The 19,390-nt window shown below is 42.3% G+C and overlaps 1 protein-coding gene across 10 annotated transcripts in view; it reads left to right on the top strand.

Annotated features, from left to right (window-relative positions):
- The window catches only part of TRIM9 (tripartite motif containing 9), a 111,415-nt gene extending 103,341 nt beyond the window's left edge, over positions 1-8,074 (top strand). For 2 of the 10 annotated variants that reach the window (XM_060619825.3, XM_060619824.3), the window contains exons 10-13: positions 154-177; positions 1,032-1,335; positions 3,865-4,027; positions 6,056-8,074. In XM_060619825.3, the coding sequence (XP_060475808.1) occupies positions 154-177; positions 1,032-1,335; positions 3,865-4,027; positions 6,056-6,118 (554 nt within the window). In that variant the 3' untranslated portion in view covers positions 6,119-8,074. Of the gene's footprint in view, positions 1-153; positions 178-1,031; positions 1,336-3,864 lie in introns of all 10 variants that reach the window. The other 8 variants (XM_060619822.3, XM_060619821.3, XM_060619830.3 and 5 more) reach the window with 6 other exon arrangements.
- Positions 8,075-19,390: the final 11,316 nt, after the last annotated feature.

The following is a 19,390-nucleotide window of genomic DNA, read 5'->3' as shown; positions in this document are numbered from 1 at the left end:
AGGTACCAGTCAGACCAACTGTTGTAATGTTTGCAGTGTCCTGCATTGAGTCCTTTTCTGGTATTAGCCTATCAAAAGAGACCTGTTTTCTTATCAATGTCAATTTTGCTTCCTATTTCTCTCTCCCATGCCTTTCACTTGGAATGACAACAGTTGACATTAAAAAGCTGTTGGCAGGTATGGAATAACCTTATTCTGTTACAAATAGCAAAGACCAAAGTGCATGTGAGGTGGCTCACAGGTTCAGTAAATCAGCAATGACATCTCTCCAGAGTGTGTTATTGGTAGGCGGCATTTAGAACTCGAGTCATAATGATGTGTTCAAAGATGTCATTCTGTGTTCACCCGATGTCCAAAATACCTGCTGCTCCAGCAAAATAGTTTACACGTTAGGGTCAGGAGTAACATGCAAACTGTTATTTTTAAGGTACAAAGAAAGCAACCTGTCTTAAGTCCGAGTCACAGTCACTCATGAACATCAGCTCATGTTGCCGACAGCTTCGCAGCCTTTAAGCTTCCAATACCGCTTAAGGAAGTTTTCAAAATGACTAGACTTCAGCACTTCTGCCGAAGGGATATTTGCTGGTTTCACTCAGTGTGTTTTATCCCTCCTCCATCTAGGACTGTAGATCCTAGCCTCCCCGCCTCAGGGTTACACAGGCATCTTAGCGCACCCTCTCCCTTTATGTCTCTGGTGTACTGTTGTCCCAGTCACCGGGTGAAGGGACTTGCACCTTCCAAAATCGATGCCACCTCACTCCCGGATCACCTGGTTGGGAGTGCAGTCTGAGTCAGGTAACCCCTGCTGAATCGGTCTTGTGTCCTCCGTCTGCTTCTGGGTGCAGACAGTGCCACCTCCCAGGACATGCCCCCGGTCTGCTCACTCAGGGCCCCCTCTGGCCCCGGAAGCCTCCTTCCTGCATGGCAGCATGAAAACGGGACACGACACTCCTCACCCGCGCAGGAGCGTGTTGCGGCGTAGAGCTCGCTGGGTCTGCCTTAGTAACCGCACTCCCTTCTCTTGTTCCCAGTGGCCTGGTTTGCTTTCGACCCCGGCTCGGCACACTCTGACATCATCTTCTCCAATGACAACCTGACTGTGACCTGCAGCAGCTACGATGACCGGGTGGTGCTGGGGAAGACCGGCTTCTCCAAGGGCGTCCACTACTGGGAGCTAACTGTAGACCGCTATGACAACCACCCTGACCCTGCCTTCGGCGTGGCTCGCATCGACGTGATGAAGGATGTGATGTTAGGAAAGGACGACAAAGCTTGGGCAATGTATGTGGACAATAACCGGAGCTGGTTCATGCACAACAACTCGCACACCAACAGGTACCCAGCGGCCCCCAAACCGAGCCTTCTTCACGTTGGCTTCTGGTCAAAAACGAGAGCCCAGGCTCAAAGTCCTGTTAAAGAGATGACATTAAGGGAGCCAGGCAGGTGGTCTTCAGTGGGTAGCACAGGAATTCTACCACTCTCCATCTCAGTGTTTGTTTATTTTATGTGTGTGTATATATATACATATATATATATATATATATATATATATACATATACATGTATAAATACATATACATACATACATATATACATATATATGTGTGTATATATATACACATATATATGTATATATGTATGTATGTGTGTGTGTGTATCTATATATATATGATGTTTTGCATAATGCCAGAGACATGAGCACTTTCCTAGGCCCTTCACTGTTCTATTCCACCATGGCTGGAAACTAAGGATTCCAATGCATATCCATTTCAGGAAAACATCCCAGGATTCTAAAATCCCGAGCTACAACTTCCCAGGAAAGTCATTGAGTTTTTCTGAACCTTCATCTCCAAATCCACCAAATAAGGATAATAATATTTTTTCATGTGGGAGTGTTCTCAAGATTAAATGAGATAGATATGGGGAAATGTGTCACATCAGAGGCATCTGAAAACAGAAGCCATTGTTCTTCTTGGTATGATTATTATTACTACCACTGCCCAGAATAGAAGCCATTCATTAAACTAAATCTTATGAATGTCAGTTTGGGTAACTTGAGAACCTTTAGCACCTACTCCTTTGGGTAGGACTGTCTTATTATCGTATAAATTTGATTTGTTTGCTGGGGAAAGAGAACATAGAAATCTCCTTAGGTTTGCCTCTAACAGCAAATCATAAGCAATTATAATTTAATCTATGCTACACATTTTCCCCCTACGCTTCCTTTATCATTTGGTTTGTGTAAGTAGAGAGGTGTCTTTCATGGATCCTCATCCACCTTATTCTCAAAGATTTCCCTGAGATACGCTCTCACTGGTGTTTCAAGGAAAAAAATATAGAGTTCTATTCAGTCAGATCAAAAGGAAAGTGAGTCTGGCAGTGGTAGGCTGGTGGGCTCCACGGTCTCACCTTTTTCTGGATACATCATCTCTGCTCCTTCTCCAGCCAGTAGGATTCTTAGGACCTCCACTTCCTACTCCCTTAGACATTTTCTATACATCTCCACTCAGGTGTGCGTTGTCCACTATCGCTGAAAGTGAACATACATGCCCTTGCAGCCTGATATCAAATCCTTCTAGATGTAGATGAGTGGTCACCTTTGGTGATTTACACGTGGGGGAGCCCTCAGTCACTAGATTCCTGATGCCATTCCCTGAGGTAGCACACTTACTTTTCCCTTCTAGCTTCTTTATTTTGGAGTAAAGGAGTAAAGAATAATACAAGTGTCACACTATGCAAAAAAAAAAAAAAAAAAAAAAAAAAAAAAAAAAAACACGTTCTTGAAGCTGAACACGTCTGCTTGCGTGCAGACTGCACGTCGCCTGTGCTGTCATTGTTGAAGCTGTGATTAACAAGATGCAACGTACAAGCCTGTCTTTTAACCGCTATGTACAGTCTGTATTCTGCATGCCGGTGGGGAGGAACAACACTTACCAATTTGTATGCTCTGCTGAGATCAGGGTGAAGTTCAATGTTGCTAGACCTCAAAGAGTTGGGAAGTGGCCAGTAAGACAAATCTGGTCATCCGTGTTAATGACTTTTGAGAAACCACCAACTGAAGCATAAGACATACTTTGTTTTAAAATGACATTTCAGTGCAGGTTCTTGAAAACCACTCCATCTTCTACAACATAATTGTTTCACTTTGCAGGGGAGAATCCTCTTCGATGTTGTCATTTTATGGACAGCCTTCTCAATTCAAACTCAACAGGCCAAAAATTAACATCTTTCCGGAATGATTTTTTCTATTTAATGAGTAGCATAAGGCCCCAAATCCAATTTTTCATGCATATGCTTTAGATTTAGCTTAAGTGACTCTTTATTTTTACTTTCAAATTAAGTCATTTTGGAGTTGATGTTCAAGCCACACCATTTGTGCAAAGTACACAGCACAGCTGTAGGTAGAGCTCTGATAGCCCAAAGCCCACTTTGTTTTTTCTTGCACTTTACTGATTTGTTTTCTGCTGCTGTGGTTCAGTGGTAGAGACCTTCTGAGAAAGAGTTCACCCTCAGCAACAGCAGAGCAGTGTGGTTGACTCTATATTCTCAACGGGGGCGCTATCTCCCCACAAGGGAGTGAAAATTAGTGTGGGGGTTGGGGGCAAGCAAAACATGTTACTCTTTTCATTCACAAAGCACAGATATATACACAACACAGAAACATACGCAGCATATCTGTGATATGAAATTTTTATGTGAGGAGGGGTGATTAAGGAAAAAAGATATTTGAAGACGCTCCTCGGATGTGGGGAACGATATTCTTAAACAGGTCGAGAAACACTGGTTAGTCAAAAGGGTTTGTACATTTGGCACAAAAAGGAGAGCTTCTAGAATGATGACACGTGATGTTTTCTTTTCTCACAGAACTGAGGGAGGAATCACCAAGGGGGCCACCATCGGGGTGCTCCTCGACTTAAATCGGAAAACCTTGACATTTTTTATCAACGATGAACAGCAGGGGCCCATAGCCTTCGAGAACGTGGAAGGCCTGTTCTTCCCGGCCGTCAGCCTGAACAGGAACGTGCAGGTAAGCACCGCGCCCCCGGGTGTCACCTCGGCTTCTGCTCGCTCTGCTTCAAAGGCTGCCCGCGGGCAGTACATTGATCCCCGAGACAGGGAAGCCAACCGTGTAAGGCCCAGACCAAGACACGGAGGAAAGGAGAGGGGAAAGGGATCAACGGTGACAACTGAGATGATTCCAGATCAGCATCAGCCCCTTCGTTAAGCCTGGATGCAGTCTAATGAACAGCGAATTGGAACTCTGTTCATGGTTTGCTATTGATCGTCCCCGAGGCCTAGATTCATCCCTAGTAGGAACGAAACCCCTGAACCAGCTGGAATGAAAACAGATGGAATGACTTATGCAGAGCGCCAGAAGCACCCCAGAAGTGAAGGTGTGAGACTGAAGTTTTAGCACCATTATCAGAAATCCTGAACATCTTCTCTGCACTCTTACTCGGTTCTATTAGATGCCACAGGGATAGAAAACAATCCCTGCCTGTGGGCCACTTACTTAGGATTTACTGCAAATGGCAAAACTACAGGTTCTTCTCTTGCATTCACTCAACAAACACCTACTGGGTGCCTTTAATACGTAAGGCACCATTATTATAATTACTGTAAGTATTGTTGTTTATCAGTGAAAACAAAACATGCAAAATTGTGCCCTCATAGAGTTACAGGAGATAGAAGAAATAATAAGCAAAGTACTACGTTAATTATATAATGTGTTAGAAGGCAATAAGTGCAAGGGAGACAAGGCCAAGGGCAGGGCGAGGGGGTGGAGAGTGCTGGAGTTGGACCGGCGGGCAGCTGCAGTCTGAGGGTAGGTCTTACTGCTGTGGCAGGTGAGCTGAGCCTTGGAGGGGGGTGGGGAGCGAGCCGTGTGGAGGTTTCCTGGCAGAGGGAGCAACCAGGACAAAGTTTCTAAGGTATGAGGAGCCTCACAGGGGCAAGGTGGGACCAAGGGGCCACGGCTGAGGCAAAGATCAGAGAGCTGTGGGGTGCCCTGAGGGGCTGCCCCTGCCCTTCTCACCTGGAGCTCTCATTATCAGCTGTGCACCTCATTCAGCAGACAGCTGCCTTAAGGTACATAGGCCTTGGGAATCAAAACACTGCAGGTGATTTTTGCTCTGTTCAGAACTGCAATCTCGGGAACTATTAAAAAAAAAAAAATTGTCGTTTATCAGTGTGTGCAGTAAAAGTGATTGCAACCCAGTGACCTCTGCCCTTCTCTCTTCCTGCGACTAGACCGGGTTTTCTGGGAGGCTGAAATCTAATCTCTCAGAGGTCAGCCTCTACCTTGGAAGGAAGAAAACCATAAATTGCCCTAGAAGTGAGTCTTAGAAAAACCTCCTTCGAAGTTTTCCACATTTTCAGCTGTTTCCCCTTCCCAGGAGTATGGCACTCAATGCTCTTCAGCGGTTTCCGGGATGTTCTGAGTATCTGGAGAAAGACTCTTGGGCTGGGGGAGACAGGGACGAGAAGGGGAGGGATGACAGCCCCGCATGGAACAGTTCCAGCCTCATCCGTGCAGCTTCCCACTGAAGTGCAAGGCTGCACGGAACCAGGGAAACCGTATAAGTGCCCATGTTTCTTCTTACCTGGCAATCACCTGTTCGTTCCCCATACAAAAGGCTTACCCTCCTGGGAGTGACTAGTGGACAAGTGGTAAGGGAAGGGTTGTCTGCTCACCTGTTCTCTATCCATGGACTTGGCAGTGTCACTGCGTCCTCGCCAACAGGCTTTGCTACCTGCAGATCAATGCCTGTGTCTTCGGTCATAAGGAACACGGTCTTCCCAGGATCCTTAAAAGAGGCAGATGGATGAGAACCATATTATCAAGTGTCTCCAGGATTTGGGAGCCCACCATGGTGGCCAGGCTCCTCGCACAGGCAGAATTCTACTAGAATTCTCTTTAACGTCTACTAGAATAGACGTTAAAGGAAGCCAACAGGGCCCCTGTTGAATTAGGAACACATGCCCTGTGCCCTGGGGAGGGGCATGCCGGGAGGGTTCCCGCGGTGCCTCCAGGACTCACAGTCTCGTCCCCCAGGTCACGCTTCACACCGGGCTCCCAGTCCCCGACTTCTACTCCAGCAGAGCATCAATAGCCTAAGGACGACGGGCCGTCCTCACCTCTGCCTGAGAGAGCGACAGCAAGAGCTCAGCCAGCATGCAGAGGGAGCACTCCGGAAGCAGAGCGGGAGGAGGAGAGAAAAGCTGGACCCCCGTGTCTTCACACCCCACAGCTCCACCCCTTCTTTTCCAACCCCCCTCCTGCTCTGATGCCTGCCGTCACTTCCGCGTCCAGCAACAAAGGACCTAGACAGCCCACCGTGTCACTTAGTTTCCACTCCCAGATTTTGCTTTCATTTAACTTAAGTTTCTTTTAATGTAGGTGAGTTCTATTTTGTTTCTTTTCTGATCATGTTATTGGTGACTAACTGAACTTGTACCACCGAGAGAATATTCTCCTGATGACCTTTTTCTTAAGCTTTCTGACAAAGAGGTTGTAAAGAGAGCCGGGGAAGAATGAGTTGAATTTGGAGCTTGCAGTTTACCTCCTACAAGGTTCTTGCCCTGTTATCTCTCATGCAGAGTTAGCCCTGCATAGCTAGTCTTTGAGAGATGGGCAGAACGAATGCAGCATTGAGAAGTTATACTATCCATCGAAGCACAAAAATATTAGCCATAGGGCTACACAGAGGTTCACAGGACGTAGGATGATTAGGAGAGGCCAGAAACCCTGGTCATCTAGTCAAACTAGAAAGTCTCTAGACATAGGCAGACCAGGAGATTTATGATTTGGTTCATTTATTTAATACAAGTTTTTAATTGAGAACCTACTATGGACCAGGCACTGTTCTAGACACTGGAGACACAGTGGTGAATACACAGGTGTGGTTACTGCCCTTCTGGGGCTTATATTCTCATAGGAAAGCAAACTGAAAATAAAACAATTACAAAATTGTTATAAGTACTAGAAAGGGAATAAACAAGGGACAAAGAGGCTCATTGGCAAGATCTCTCAGATCTCCAAGAGCGATGCTAAAAATCTACACATTCTGGCCATAGCGGCAGAAACATACCAACTCGATGCCTTTTCAACAACGCTATTTTAATTATGGTACCTGCTGCCATTCATCACAGAGCCCTTCTTTGACAGAAATGACGTCAGCATTCTTATTTGTTAATGCTGCAATGACACTAAGCCTTAAAAATAAATGTGAAACAAAAGCAACCAGAGAGAGACCCCATTTTCAGTAATGGGGGATCTGAAGTTGCAGTCCACGGCACCCCCATTCTCAGGATAAACACGCTTGTCTCCATGTGTACCTGTGCCTGTCACAAATGACCAATCCGTCCACTCTGCTGCCATGCACAACCCAGCTCTCTGGAGTAGTTCAATGTGTGGAAGAAAAATGCGATTGTGCGTCATGGCTGTGACTGAGAACAGAACAATAATACTCATTACTTCTCTAGAGAGATAGACTCACACAGGTTACCTTTCAGATTCTTTAGTTTGCCGTGAAGTTTTAGAAAACGGAGAACAGGGAAAGAGGTCCTGATCAGTCGCCTAAGCATTTGCCAGTGAGCCAAGAAATTCACCATGAAAAAACAAGAATAACAAATAGAAGAGGTAAGGTGGGAAGGCTAACAAACTAAAGTTTTGGCAAAAAATAATATATGTAAATAGCTGATTATTTCCTTTCGTGCTTTATTTAGGTCATTTCTATCAGTTACAGTGTTTTTCTAGTTAAGCGTACCTAATTTATTGAATGGGTGCTATCCTGTTTACGTCCATCTTGGTTTCTTGGCTACAGAAAAACTCTGTTGCAGGGCAACACTAGTTTGATATTTGATTTACTCTCCAATGAGACTCGAAGGCTGGGCCGCTGTAGACTCATAATTACTCTTGTTCTTTATTAAATTCATCTTGCTAATTAGATTTCTAGTGACTTGTAACACGTAGTTTACACAGAATGGCCATTGTAGATGCATACAGCTACTGTACTAGAAAAAAATGGATATTTCTGGTGTGCCAATAAAAGATTTTTATGAGGGAAGATCATATGTCTCTTCAGAATGTCGTGGTTTTTACCTAGTTGGGATGACAATTCACCTTTGTTGGAACGATATTTCTCCAGCCAAGTGTAATTAGAAAGTCCCCCGAGCTCTTGAAAATATTTGCTCTTCATCTGATTTCCTTGGGAGCCCTGGCACTGTCTCCTGGTGATACCCACCTCCTGAATCTTAATTTGGTGTGAAACATTTAGAACTTAGATGCTGTTTGGGTCTGCCTCCAAATATCGGGGACTTACTTTTTAACAAGCCTGCTCCTGAGAAAGGCCATAAACGTGTATTGCAAAATACAGTGTCACTGACTTTTTCAAACCTGGTGCCTCCAACATTGCTTTGACTGGCTGAACCATACAGTTGTTTTTAAATAATCACAACAGTATTATTGTCATTACCCTTTTAAAATGAACTGTTTTTTCTGAAGTGGTCGGTGGTGGGGGTGGGGGGCGGTGCCCGGTGGCGTAGTCGGTTAAACGTCTGACTTTGGCTCATGTCATGATCTCACCGTGTGTGAATTCGAGCCCTGCGTCGGGCTCTGTGCTGACAGCTCTGAGCTTGGGGCCTGCTTTGGAATCTGTGTCTCCCTCTCTCTCTACCCCTCCCCCACTCATGCTCACGCTCTCTCTCTCTCTCTCAAAAATAAACATTAAAAATTTTTTTAAAGAGGAACTGTTTTTTAATGTTTATTTTTGAGAGAGAGAGAGAGAGAGAGAGAAAGAGAGAGAGGCACAGAATCTGAAGCAGGCTCCAGACTCTGACCTGTCAGCACAGCTCAAACCCCCAAACCACAAGACCATGACCTGAGCTGAAGTCGGATGCTCAACCGACTGAGCCACCCAGGGTCCCTGTTTAGTTTAGTTTTGTTTTGTTTAGTTTTGTTTTGTTTTAAAGGAAAACATCACCTGCAAGCGGCTGACCTTGGTTTTCATCTCAGAGCAGCACACTAGGCAGTTGGAACAGCTCCTGCTCTGTGTCCACCCAGGTCTCCCCACATCCTCGCCCTGTACCCTGAAACTTCCTTCTTCTTCTATGGGTCCCATTGCTCTCATGGTTTTCTTTCCTTCTATTCTCTACCTAATGCAACCCGTTAGCCACTTTCTAGTCTTCTCATGGCACTAAGGTTAATGGAAATTCTGATCCCTGGCATTGCCTCGTAGGATGATGAAGTGATTTGCAAAGATCTCATCCTATTTTCTGGAAGTGAAATCCCTTTTTTCTGCCTTTAATGGGTGCATTAATCTTTTGCTCATCTATTCAACTCACTGATAAGAAAGGAGGACTTTCTGTTGAACCAGGATTTTTGATCATGAATCAAGGGAACTATAGCAGTTAAGGAGGTTCTCGGATCACACTACCTTATGACTACTGCGAACATGCTAACGATACCCACATCTGTTTTTCAAATATATGTCCCAGCTACTTCCACAGATACTGGCGTTTATGGAAAGTTGGGTCTGACATAAGACATCACAGGCAACTGAGGCTTCCTAAACCTTGTCTTTATCCAAAGAGCCAGTGTTTCGGACACACACAGAATTTGCGGGATTGAATAAGACTGTATGGGGGCGCCTGGGTGGCTCAGTCGGTTGGGCGGCCGTCTTCGGCTCAGGTCATGATCTCACGGTCCGTGAGTTCAAGCCCCGCGTCGGGCTCTGAGCTGACAGCTCGGAGCCTGGAGCCTGTTTCGGATTCTGTGTCTCCCTCTCTCTCTGCCCCTCCCCCGCTCATGCTCTGTCTCTCTCTGTCTCAAAAATAAATAAACATTAAAAAATACTTTAAAAAAAAAAAAAAAGACTGTATGGTGGAGGCACCTAATTAAATACACACAGAAAGATCAGCCTAGTTTTCGGATGTATTGTCTGCTCCACGGTGCCACAACTGCACTAAGAAAAACTTCAGGTACACATTAAATGTCACAGAATTAGCGGTGACATAACCTGGTGATTGTACCACAAATCACTGAGCTGTACACTTGAAAGGCTGAAGGGCCGTGTTGGACATGACCAGGACTCTCCTTATCCCCTCCCTCCAGCTACACCCAAGTCTGTTCCTATTTCCCCCAGCCTGTCCTCTGAGATAAAGCCCAAGGCCAAAGAAGGGGTGTTGAGGGCCTAGGAACAGACTTCCTGACCCTACTTTCTCCTTCCCTTCCTTTCCTTTCCTTCCCCCCGCCCCCCATATTCCCTTGGTTGGTGGAAGGGCTTTGATTTGCTTCCTCTCCCCATCTGGTGAAGATTGCCTCTCCATTTCACTCTCAACCTCTCTAACATGGACTTTAACTTGCCCCTTTCTTGAGGGCCATGATGGTGGGGAGAGTAAAACCCTGACTGCCATTAAGGAAGCAATTAGAAATAGCTCTAACATACCCCCAGTGGTTACGAATCTTGCTCACATTTTTCTTTCTTCTCGCACCAGGTAAAAATAAACGTTCACCATGAAGTCTAAAAGAGTTAATATTTTGGTTGGTAATTCTTGCCCTTTTTTCTCCAATATTTTTCCCTGAAACTCTCTAATGATGAGTATAATAAATTATAATGCCATCAATAAGCATGGTTGAATATTAAATTTTAATTACCTGCTAACAACTTACAAACCATCTTGTGATGTATAGCCACAATTTGTAATGTGTACAATAAAGGAAAGCATAACGCTTCAAAAAACCACCTTGATAAGAGAAACTTCATGAAAGTATAAACCAGTGGTTTTCAACCCTGGCTAAAATTCTCTAGTAAGGACACTATGTCCAACCATGCATTTCTATACGTTCTGCACAAAGAAAGGGGCACAAAGTGAGATCATGCATGTAAAAGTGCTTCGTGCAATCGAGATGAAAGACATGTTAAATGTGAGTATTAATTATTAAGTAACCTCTACACTCTGCATTATCAGACGACCCTGAGAGGAAAAAAGTATAGTGACCAAGAGCAGCATCTGGCGGTGACTGTCTGAATTTGGGCCCTGGCTCCAAGGTATGCCAGCCGTGTGCCCTGGAGCACACTATGGAAACTCAACCATAGTTTCTATAATCTAGAGATAACAATAGAATAGTTTTGGGGGTTAAATCAAACAATATGTGCAAATCACTCTAAGCAGCACTTAGCCCACGATGAGTGCTATGAAGTGGTAGGTATTATTCATTTGTGTGCAATCTGTTCATGATGCCACTATCCCATCCCCTCCCTTTTTTATTCCTAAGATCCCAACTGAATATCAACAATGATTCATGTAATCGTCTTCTTGGGAGACAATGCCTATCTCTTGAGCTTGACAAAATAGTTCTTTTGTTAAATTAATGGAAGACTGTAGGCAAGGACATTCTGAGCAAAAGCAGTAAGGTAATTCACATGACACGTTAAAATCGACTTCAAAACCACAATAATCAAAAGGGCCGGCTATTACTCAAATCAACTACAACTCAGAAACAGAGATTTCAATAGATGTTGAACAGAGAATCACAAAAGAGGGAATGAAAATTACTCAAAAGTGATGAAAAATATTTGAAAGTTGGTCAGCTATTTGGAAAGCAAAGCTATATTCTTAATCATATCAAAACCCAGATATTAAGATATTAAACATAAAATATTTAAAACTTTACTAAGCCAGAAGAGATTACAAATACTCATCTGATCTTTCTCAAGGAGGTTTATGTCACTGTAAATTACTTTATGCAGTAAGCTTATCCATTTTCTAAAACTCCTCCACAACTTATATTTTACATTTTGAACCCTCCTTTGTTACCCCTGCCTATATGTCATACCCATCTGTTTCCTTCTTTAATTAACTGGGCCCATCTTTCTCCTGTCTAAACCTACTTCTAGGACTACAGACTTATTGACTGTATTGATTTATTGCTATGCCACCATTTAACAAACTACTTTTAAGGAAATATGAAAGTATTAAATATGAACTACTCTGCACTCTGTTTCTGGACTGTATTTTCAACCTAGTAGTTAATGAGTTTATAATGAGCACAACGTCTGCGGTAAATGAGGATCCTAACACTTCCTTCTGTAATGCTGATTTCCACATGTGATCTGTGAAAAGACCGCTCCACTCAATATATTTTCCTAATTGCCTGGTGGGCCGTGTGGCTGTCAGATGTGAAGAAATAAGTCCCCCGTCTTCTCGGTTGGCAGGCTTAAAATGATGAGCAGGTGAAGGTTAATTGCAGCTTCTCCTGAGGTTAGTTTCGTCGCTGGCAATACAATAGGCTCTGCAAATATGCAAACTTTAATGCCTAGGTATAGTGATATGCTCAGACCCGATAGACCTGTGGGAAAAAACTGCAAATATCCATTGGAAAGAAATCAGTCCATCCTAGAAACGTAGTGCAGTTAACACCTGCAATCACACGTACTGTAAGCTGCTCGGCCATCATCCAACTTGGAGGGACACTTTTTCCCGATGTTAAAAAGAACCTGAGATCCGTTCTCCATGCCTTGGGGATGGGTAGAGAGAGGATACCACTGGATCAGAGGAAGCACTGAGGTCCAGTCCCGGAGCATTTGGGATGCCGAAACGAACTCAAAGGGGACAAGAGAGAACAGGATACAGGTGCATCTAATGCTCATTGACAAGGAGCATTAGATGCATTCTACACCTCCTTTTTTTTTTTCTTTAGAGGGCTCGAGTGTCAGACTTCGTCTTTAAGCCTCTTGTCAGGTCTTTGGTAGTAACTAAAGGAAAGGCAAACACTCAGACACATTCCTAGTAGGACCTATCAAATGTGCAATAAAGGACAACAAAGGAACATCAGTTTTTCCACAAAATGGTTCTGAGCCAATACGTTGTTTTTCATGGTCTGAATCTTCCTGGGGCTGGGCTAACAATAACAATAATAATACCCTGTTTTCTTAGATCTCTTGTTTTTCTTAATTAATTTTCACACTTTAACATCTCTGCGATGAAGGTACATCTCACATGTGTCAAAAGAAGGTCACCAGCCACTGGTACAGGGGTGGTCCTCAATCTCCACTGCACATTGAAATCATCTGAAGAACTCTAAAAGTAGTGATATCAGACTACTTGGTTTGGGATTCGGCCTGAGGATGTGGGAATCTTTTAAGTTGCCCAGATGATTCTAATGTGCAGTCAGGTTCAAGAAGGCAGAGAACGAGTGGATGGCATCCACTCACAATTTTCACCCCCTCTGTGGTTAGGAAATTCACATGATGTGGGTCAGTTCGACACCTGTTACTTCTGTGGAGTTATTTGCACTGATAGCTGGTGAATTTATTCATTTATCTATTTTTATTATTTTTAAATTTTAATTCCACTACAGTCAACATACAGTCTTATATTAGTCTCACGTGTACAGATAGCTGGTAAATTTAAATCCACATTACAATTATCACTTAAAAGGTCTTTTTAAAGATTCCACTAATAATGCAACATAGAACAAAATTTTGTGTATGCATAAAATTAACCATACATTGGATGCTGTGATTGAAAGCAGTAAAAATTGCCAAAATTCTGAGAACAGATTATAAGATTTTCAATTGTTAAGACCAACTGATGTGTCAAAAACTATCATTCAGATGCCCAAATCTATCAAAAGCTTCCAGCTCTTCCCAGAAAAGCTCTTTACTTAAACTTACTTGTAATGTAATTATCCGCAACAACACAAGGTAGCCAAAAAGGAAATGCAAAGAAACTAATGAAACCCCACATAACCCACAATATTCTTTGACATGTGATTAAATTATTCTGCTATATCACAAAGATGCTAACAAGGTCCAGATCACCAGCAGCGGTTACCATTACATTACATGTAACAGCCAATGGCCATACTTGATAGGCATGTTAGACCCAATTGTGATTGTCATCCTGAAAAGGAAGGCAGCATGTATTTGTAGAGATAAATCTATGATGTTGTAAATTAGGTTTTTTAAAATTGGGTGCATTTAACATTATATTTGGTTGTGGTTTTCTCCAAAAGAGTTAATGTGAAGTCCGTGGTACATCTTACAATCTCTGACAAAAGCTTGTTACAATTGAGAAATACGCTAATAATATTAGTGGTCATATATTGAATCACCTTGTTTTCCATGCAATGTACAAGAGGCTTACTTAATTTTCACCTTACTTATACATTTTTATTATTAACATTTAGAAATGATAAAAATTGAAGCACCGAGAGCTTAAGTAACTTGCCTAATGTCACCCAGCAGGCAAATGTTAGAGTCAAGGATTCTGTTTTTATCCCCCACTAACAACAGCTTGTATAATCTTTATTTTAGCCTATAAAATCTGTTAATTTCTTTTAGTATTTTTATTTTTTAATTTATTTTTTACTTTATTTAAATAAGGGCTTCAGGAATAGAATTTAGTGATTTATCACAAATATATAACACCCAGTGCTCATCCCAACAAATACCCTCCTTAAAATGCACATCGCCCATTTAGCCCATCCCCCCCACCCAATACCCCACCATCACCCCTCAGTTTGTTTTCTGTATTTAAGAGTCTCTTATCGTTTGCCTCCCTCTCTGGTTTTATCTTGTTTTTCCTTCCCTTCCCCTATGTTCATCTGTTTTGTTTCTTAAATTCCACATATGAGTAAAATCATATATTTGTCTTTCTCCAACTGATTTCGCTTAGCATAATACACTCTAGTTCCATCACGTTGTTGCAAATGGCAAGATTCCATTCTTTTTGATCGTCAAGTAATATTCCATTGTATTTTTATGCCACATCTTCTTTATCCATTCATCAGTTGATGAACATTTGGGCTCTTTCCATAACTTGGCTATTGTTGATAGTGCTGCTATAAATATTGGTGTGCATGTGCCCCTTTGGATCCACATTTCTGCATCCTTTGGATAAATACCTAGTAGTGCAATTGCTGGGTCATAGGGTAACTCTATTTTTAACATTTTGAGGAACCTCTATACTATTTTCCACAGTGGCTGCACCAGGTTGCATTCCCACCAACAGTGCAAAAGTGTTCTCCTTTCTCTGCGTCTTCGCCAGTATCCATTGTTTCCCGAATTGTTTAGCCATTCTGATGGTGTGAGGTGGTATCTCATTGTGGTTTTGATTTGCATTTTCCTAAAGGTGAGTGATGTTGAGCATCTTTTCATGTGTCTGTTAGCCATCTGGATGTCTTGGGAAAAGTGTCTGTTCATGCCTTTTGCCCATTTCTTTACTGGATTGTTTGTGTTTTGGGTGTTGGGTTTGGTAAGTTCTTTATAAATTTTGGATACTAACCCTTTATCTGATATGTCATTTGCAAATAACTTATCCCATTCTGTTGGTTGCCTTTTAGTTTTGTTGATTGTTTCCCTCACGGTGCAGAAACTTTTTTATCTTGATGAGGTCCCAATAGTTCATTTTTGCTCTTGTTTCCCTTGCCTCCAGAGACATGTCCAGTAAGAAGTTGCTGCAGCCTAGGTCAAAGAGGTTGTTGCCTGCTTTCTCCTCTAAGATTTTGATGGCTTCCTGTCTTACATTTAGGTCTTTCATCCATTTTGAGTTTGTTTTTGTGTATGGTGTAAGAAAATGGCCCAGTTTCATTCTTCTGCATCTTGCTTTCCAGTTTTTCCAACACCATTTGCTGAAAAGACTGTCTTTTTTCCATTGGATACTCTTTCCTGCTTTGTCAAAGACTAGTTGGCCATACGTTTGTGAGTTCATTTCTGGATTCTGTATTATGTTCCATTGATCTATGTGTCTGTTTTTGTACCAGTACCATACTGTCTTGATGATTACCACTTTGTAAATACAGCTTGAAGTTCATAATTGTATGCCTCCAGCTTTGGTTTTCTTTTTCAACATTACCCTGTCTATTCAGGTCTTTTCCAGTTTCATACAAATTTTAGAATTGTTTAATCTAGCTCTGTGAAAGATGTTGGTGTTATTTTCGTAGGGATTGCGTTGAATGTGTAGATTGCTTTCGGTAGTATAGACATTTTGACAATATTCTTCCAATCCATGAACATGCAATATTTTTCCATTTATTTGTGTCCTCTTCAATTTCTTTCACATGTTTTCTATAGTTTTCAGAATACAGATCTTTTACCTCTTTGGTTAGGTTTATTCCTAGGTATTCCTAAGTATCTTTTGGTACAATTGTAAATGGAATCGATTCCTTGATTTCTCTTTCTGCTGCTGCATTATTGGTGTATAGAAATGCAACCGATTTCTCTATGTTGATTTTATATTCTGCAACTTTGCTGAATTCATGTATCAGTTCTAGCTGTTTTTTGGTAGAATCTTTCAGGTTTTCCATGTAGGTTATCATGTTGTCTACGAAGAATGAAAGTTTGACTTCTTCCTTGCCTGTTCTGATTCCTTTTATTTCTTTTTGTTGTCTGATTGCTGAGGCTAGGATTTCTGGTACTATGTTGAATGACTGGTGAGAGTGGACATCCCTGTCAAGTTCTTGACCTTAGAGGGAAAGTTCTCAGTTTTTCCACATTTAGGATATTAGCTGTGGGTCTTTCATATATGGCTTTTAAGATGTTGAGGAATGTTCCTTCTATCCATACTTTATTGAGGGTTTTCATCAAGAAAAGATGCTGTATTTTGTCAAATGCTTTTTCTGCATCTATTGACAGGATCATGTGGTTCTTACCCTTTTTTTTAATTAATGTGATGTATCACATTGATTGATTTGCAGATATTGAACCATCCCCACAGCCCAGGAATAAATCCCACTTGATTGTAGTAAATAATTATTTTAATGTATTGTTGGATTCGATTTGCTAGTACTTCATTTAGAATTTTTGCAGAGTCAAGATTACAATTCAAACAGCCTGACTCCAGGGCCTGTGCTCTTAACCACTTGGTTGATTATAGGACACTGTGATTGCTCTCCCTATGGTGCACCACATACAACACACTCATTCATTCAATAAATATTTAATGAGGATCTATTAAGCACTAAACACTGTTAAATACTAGGTATACCAGTGAACAAAATAGACAAAGTCTCCATATTCTTAGACCCAATATTCTAATTGGGAAATGCAAATAATAAATAAGTAAATAAATAAATCTCAAGATAATTTTATTTTTTTTAACATTTATTTATTTTTGAGAGACAGATCATGAGCGGGGGAGAGGTGGAGAGAGAGGGAGACACAGAATCCAAAGCAGGCTTCAGGCCTTGAGCTGTCAGCACAGAGCCCGAGGTGGGGCTCGAACTCATGAATCACGAGATCATGACCTAGGCCGAAGTCAGACGTTTGACTGAGCCAGCCAGGTGCCCAAGCTCGAGATAATTTTAAATACTAAGACCAGAAATTGAACCGGCTCATGAGATAGAAAGTTTTGGAGTGGTCAGTACTTGTCTGAGGAGATGGTATTTGGGCTGCAGAGCCATGGGCAATGGCAGAGGGCCTTGGGTCTAAGGAGCTAGAAAGCAATGCAGTACAGCTGACCTGCAGTGAGATGGAAAGCAGCACCAGGTGAGGCCAGGAGGTGGGCAGGGCCAAACCAGGGAGGCTCCCGCAGGCCAGAAACAGCAGGTAAGAGTCTGGTTACAAAAACTGGAACTTGGGCTGACCTAAAGGCACGGACAGAAGATATTACAATGGTAGCTCCGAAAGATGGGAACCAGAGCAGCTCTAAATATCAAGCAGAAACTGATGAGCCATTGGCCTTCTCCAGGCCCCACAAATGCTGCTCAAACGCTCCTGCTCTTTCCCATCTTTATCTCTCTGCTCAAGATTTGATTCCAAAAAGATAGTGTGATTTTGCTTGGGTCCTGTGTCTGACGCTTGGCTGAGGGATGGCAGGACATCATGACTTAGAACTCAAACCACGGCATTCAATCTGAGTGCTGTTTCTAGAAAAGTGGGGATGGGTGCTAGCAGCAAAAAGAGCAAATGAAAGTGACAGGTTATATCCATGCAGTGATTTGAGTGAATGAATGTTGTTTACGTCTGTGCCTTTAAATACTGCAGTGGTTTTTTTGTTGTTTGTTTGTTTACAAAAACAAATGTTTTAGAAATGGCAGGAAGCAAGGTGGCTCAATTTCAATCTCTGCAGAGAATAAACAGGGAAGGGGGACATTCTCTTCAGTATTGATGTTATGTCTCAGAATACTAAATGCTCAACTGATTTAGCTCAAAAAACAACAGAGCTTCCACAACTCGGCTGAATCTGGGGCCAGAGCCAATTTTACCTTCTACATCTTTTCTGAGCAATGAACACAAGAAGTCCCTGCCTCTAAGTTACTCAAAACTGAACTGGGAATTTTTTCTCACGACATAAAGATCCACATAGTTGATAAAAAAATTTTTTTTAATCATTCTTTGGGTCTTGCTGATCTGAAAATCTGTCTCAACAGAGTCATGAGTCACAAAAATCAGGTTCCCAGCACACATCAACCTCTTTATCACATATGAACTTAGACAAGGTAATTAACCTCAATAAGCCTTAGTTTGTCATAAACCGGAGATAATACCTACACGAAAGGGTGCTTGTGAGGATTAAATGAAAAAATAATATATATGGCCTAATGTAGCACTTCCTTGGAATTCCTCTTGGTTAAGCTCTTGTCCATCCTGGCAATGCAGAATGGTCAGTATATAATTAAATATGCATTGCTCTTAGGTTTATAACGTGGATGGGGAAGGGGAAAAAAATTTGCAAGGGATTTTGGCCTTGAATAACTTCACAAGATTTTCATTCTTTGAGTATTGTTCACACCCATGTGTCTTAGGGCAAGTAACAATAGTCATTGTTACTGTGCTCACAGGGTACTGAGCACTATTCTAAACACTTGACAGCTACTAGCTCACTTAATCTATAGAACAAACCTATGAGGTTGGCATTACTGTTAATCCCCATTTTAAAAATGAGGAAACCTGGGGTGCCTGGGTGGCTCAGTCGGTTAAGCGTCCAACTTCAGCTCAGGTCATGATCTCACGGTTTGTGAGTTTGAGCCCCCCAGGCTCTGTGCTGACAGCTCGGAGCCTGGAGCCTGCTTCGAATTCTGTGTCTCCCTCTCCCTTTGCCCCTCCCATGCTCATGCTTTGTCTCTCTCTGTCTCTCAATAATAAATACATGTTTAAAAATTTTTTTAAATAAAAGTGAGGAAATTAAAGCAAATACAGTTTGTGTAATTTGCCCAAGGTCACACAGCTGGTAAGTGATAGAGCTGGGCTTGGAAGGAAACCCCCACATGTCAGTTCTGGGGCCTTCACTCCTAACCATCTGTTCCATTTTCTGAATAGGAAAGAAGCACTAATCTATGTGTACCCCCAGTGGGATGCCCAGCTTCCTCCCTTGCATACAGTTGTTCTGCTCAGGGTGTGGCCTAACAAATTACAACTCCAGTTTTAAAATGACATGTGTTTTG

Source organism: Panthera onca, chromosome B3 (assembly GCF_046562875.1).
Source record: "Panthera onca isolate mPanOnc1 chromosome B3, mPanOnc1 haplotype 2, whole genome shotgun sequence".
Lineage (NCBI taxonomy): Eukaryota > Metazoa > Chordata > Mammalia > Carnivora > Felidae > Panthera > Panthera onca.
This window is presented reverse-complemented; position numbering and strand designations above follow the sequence as displayed.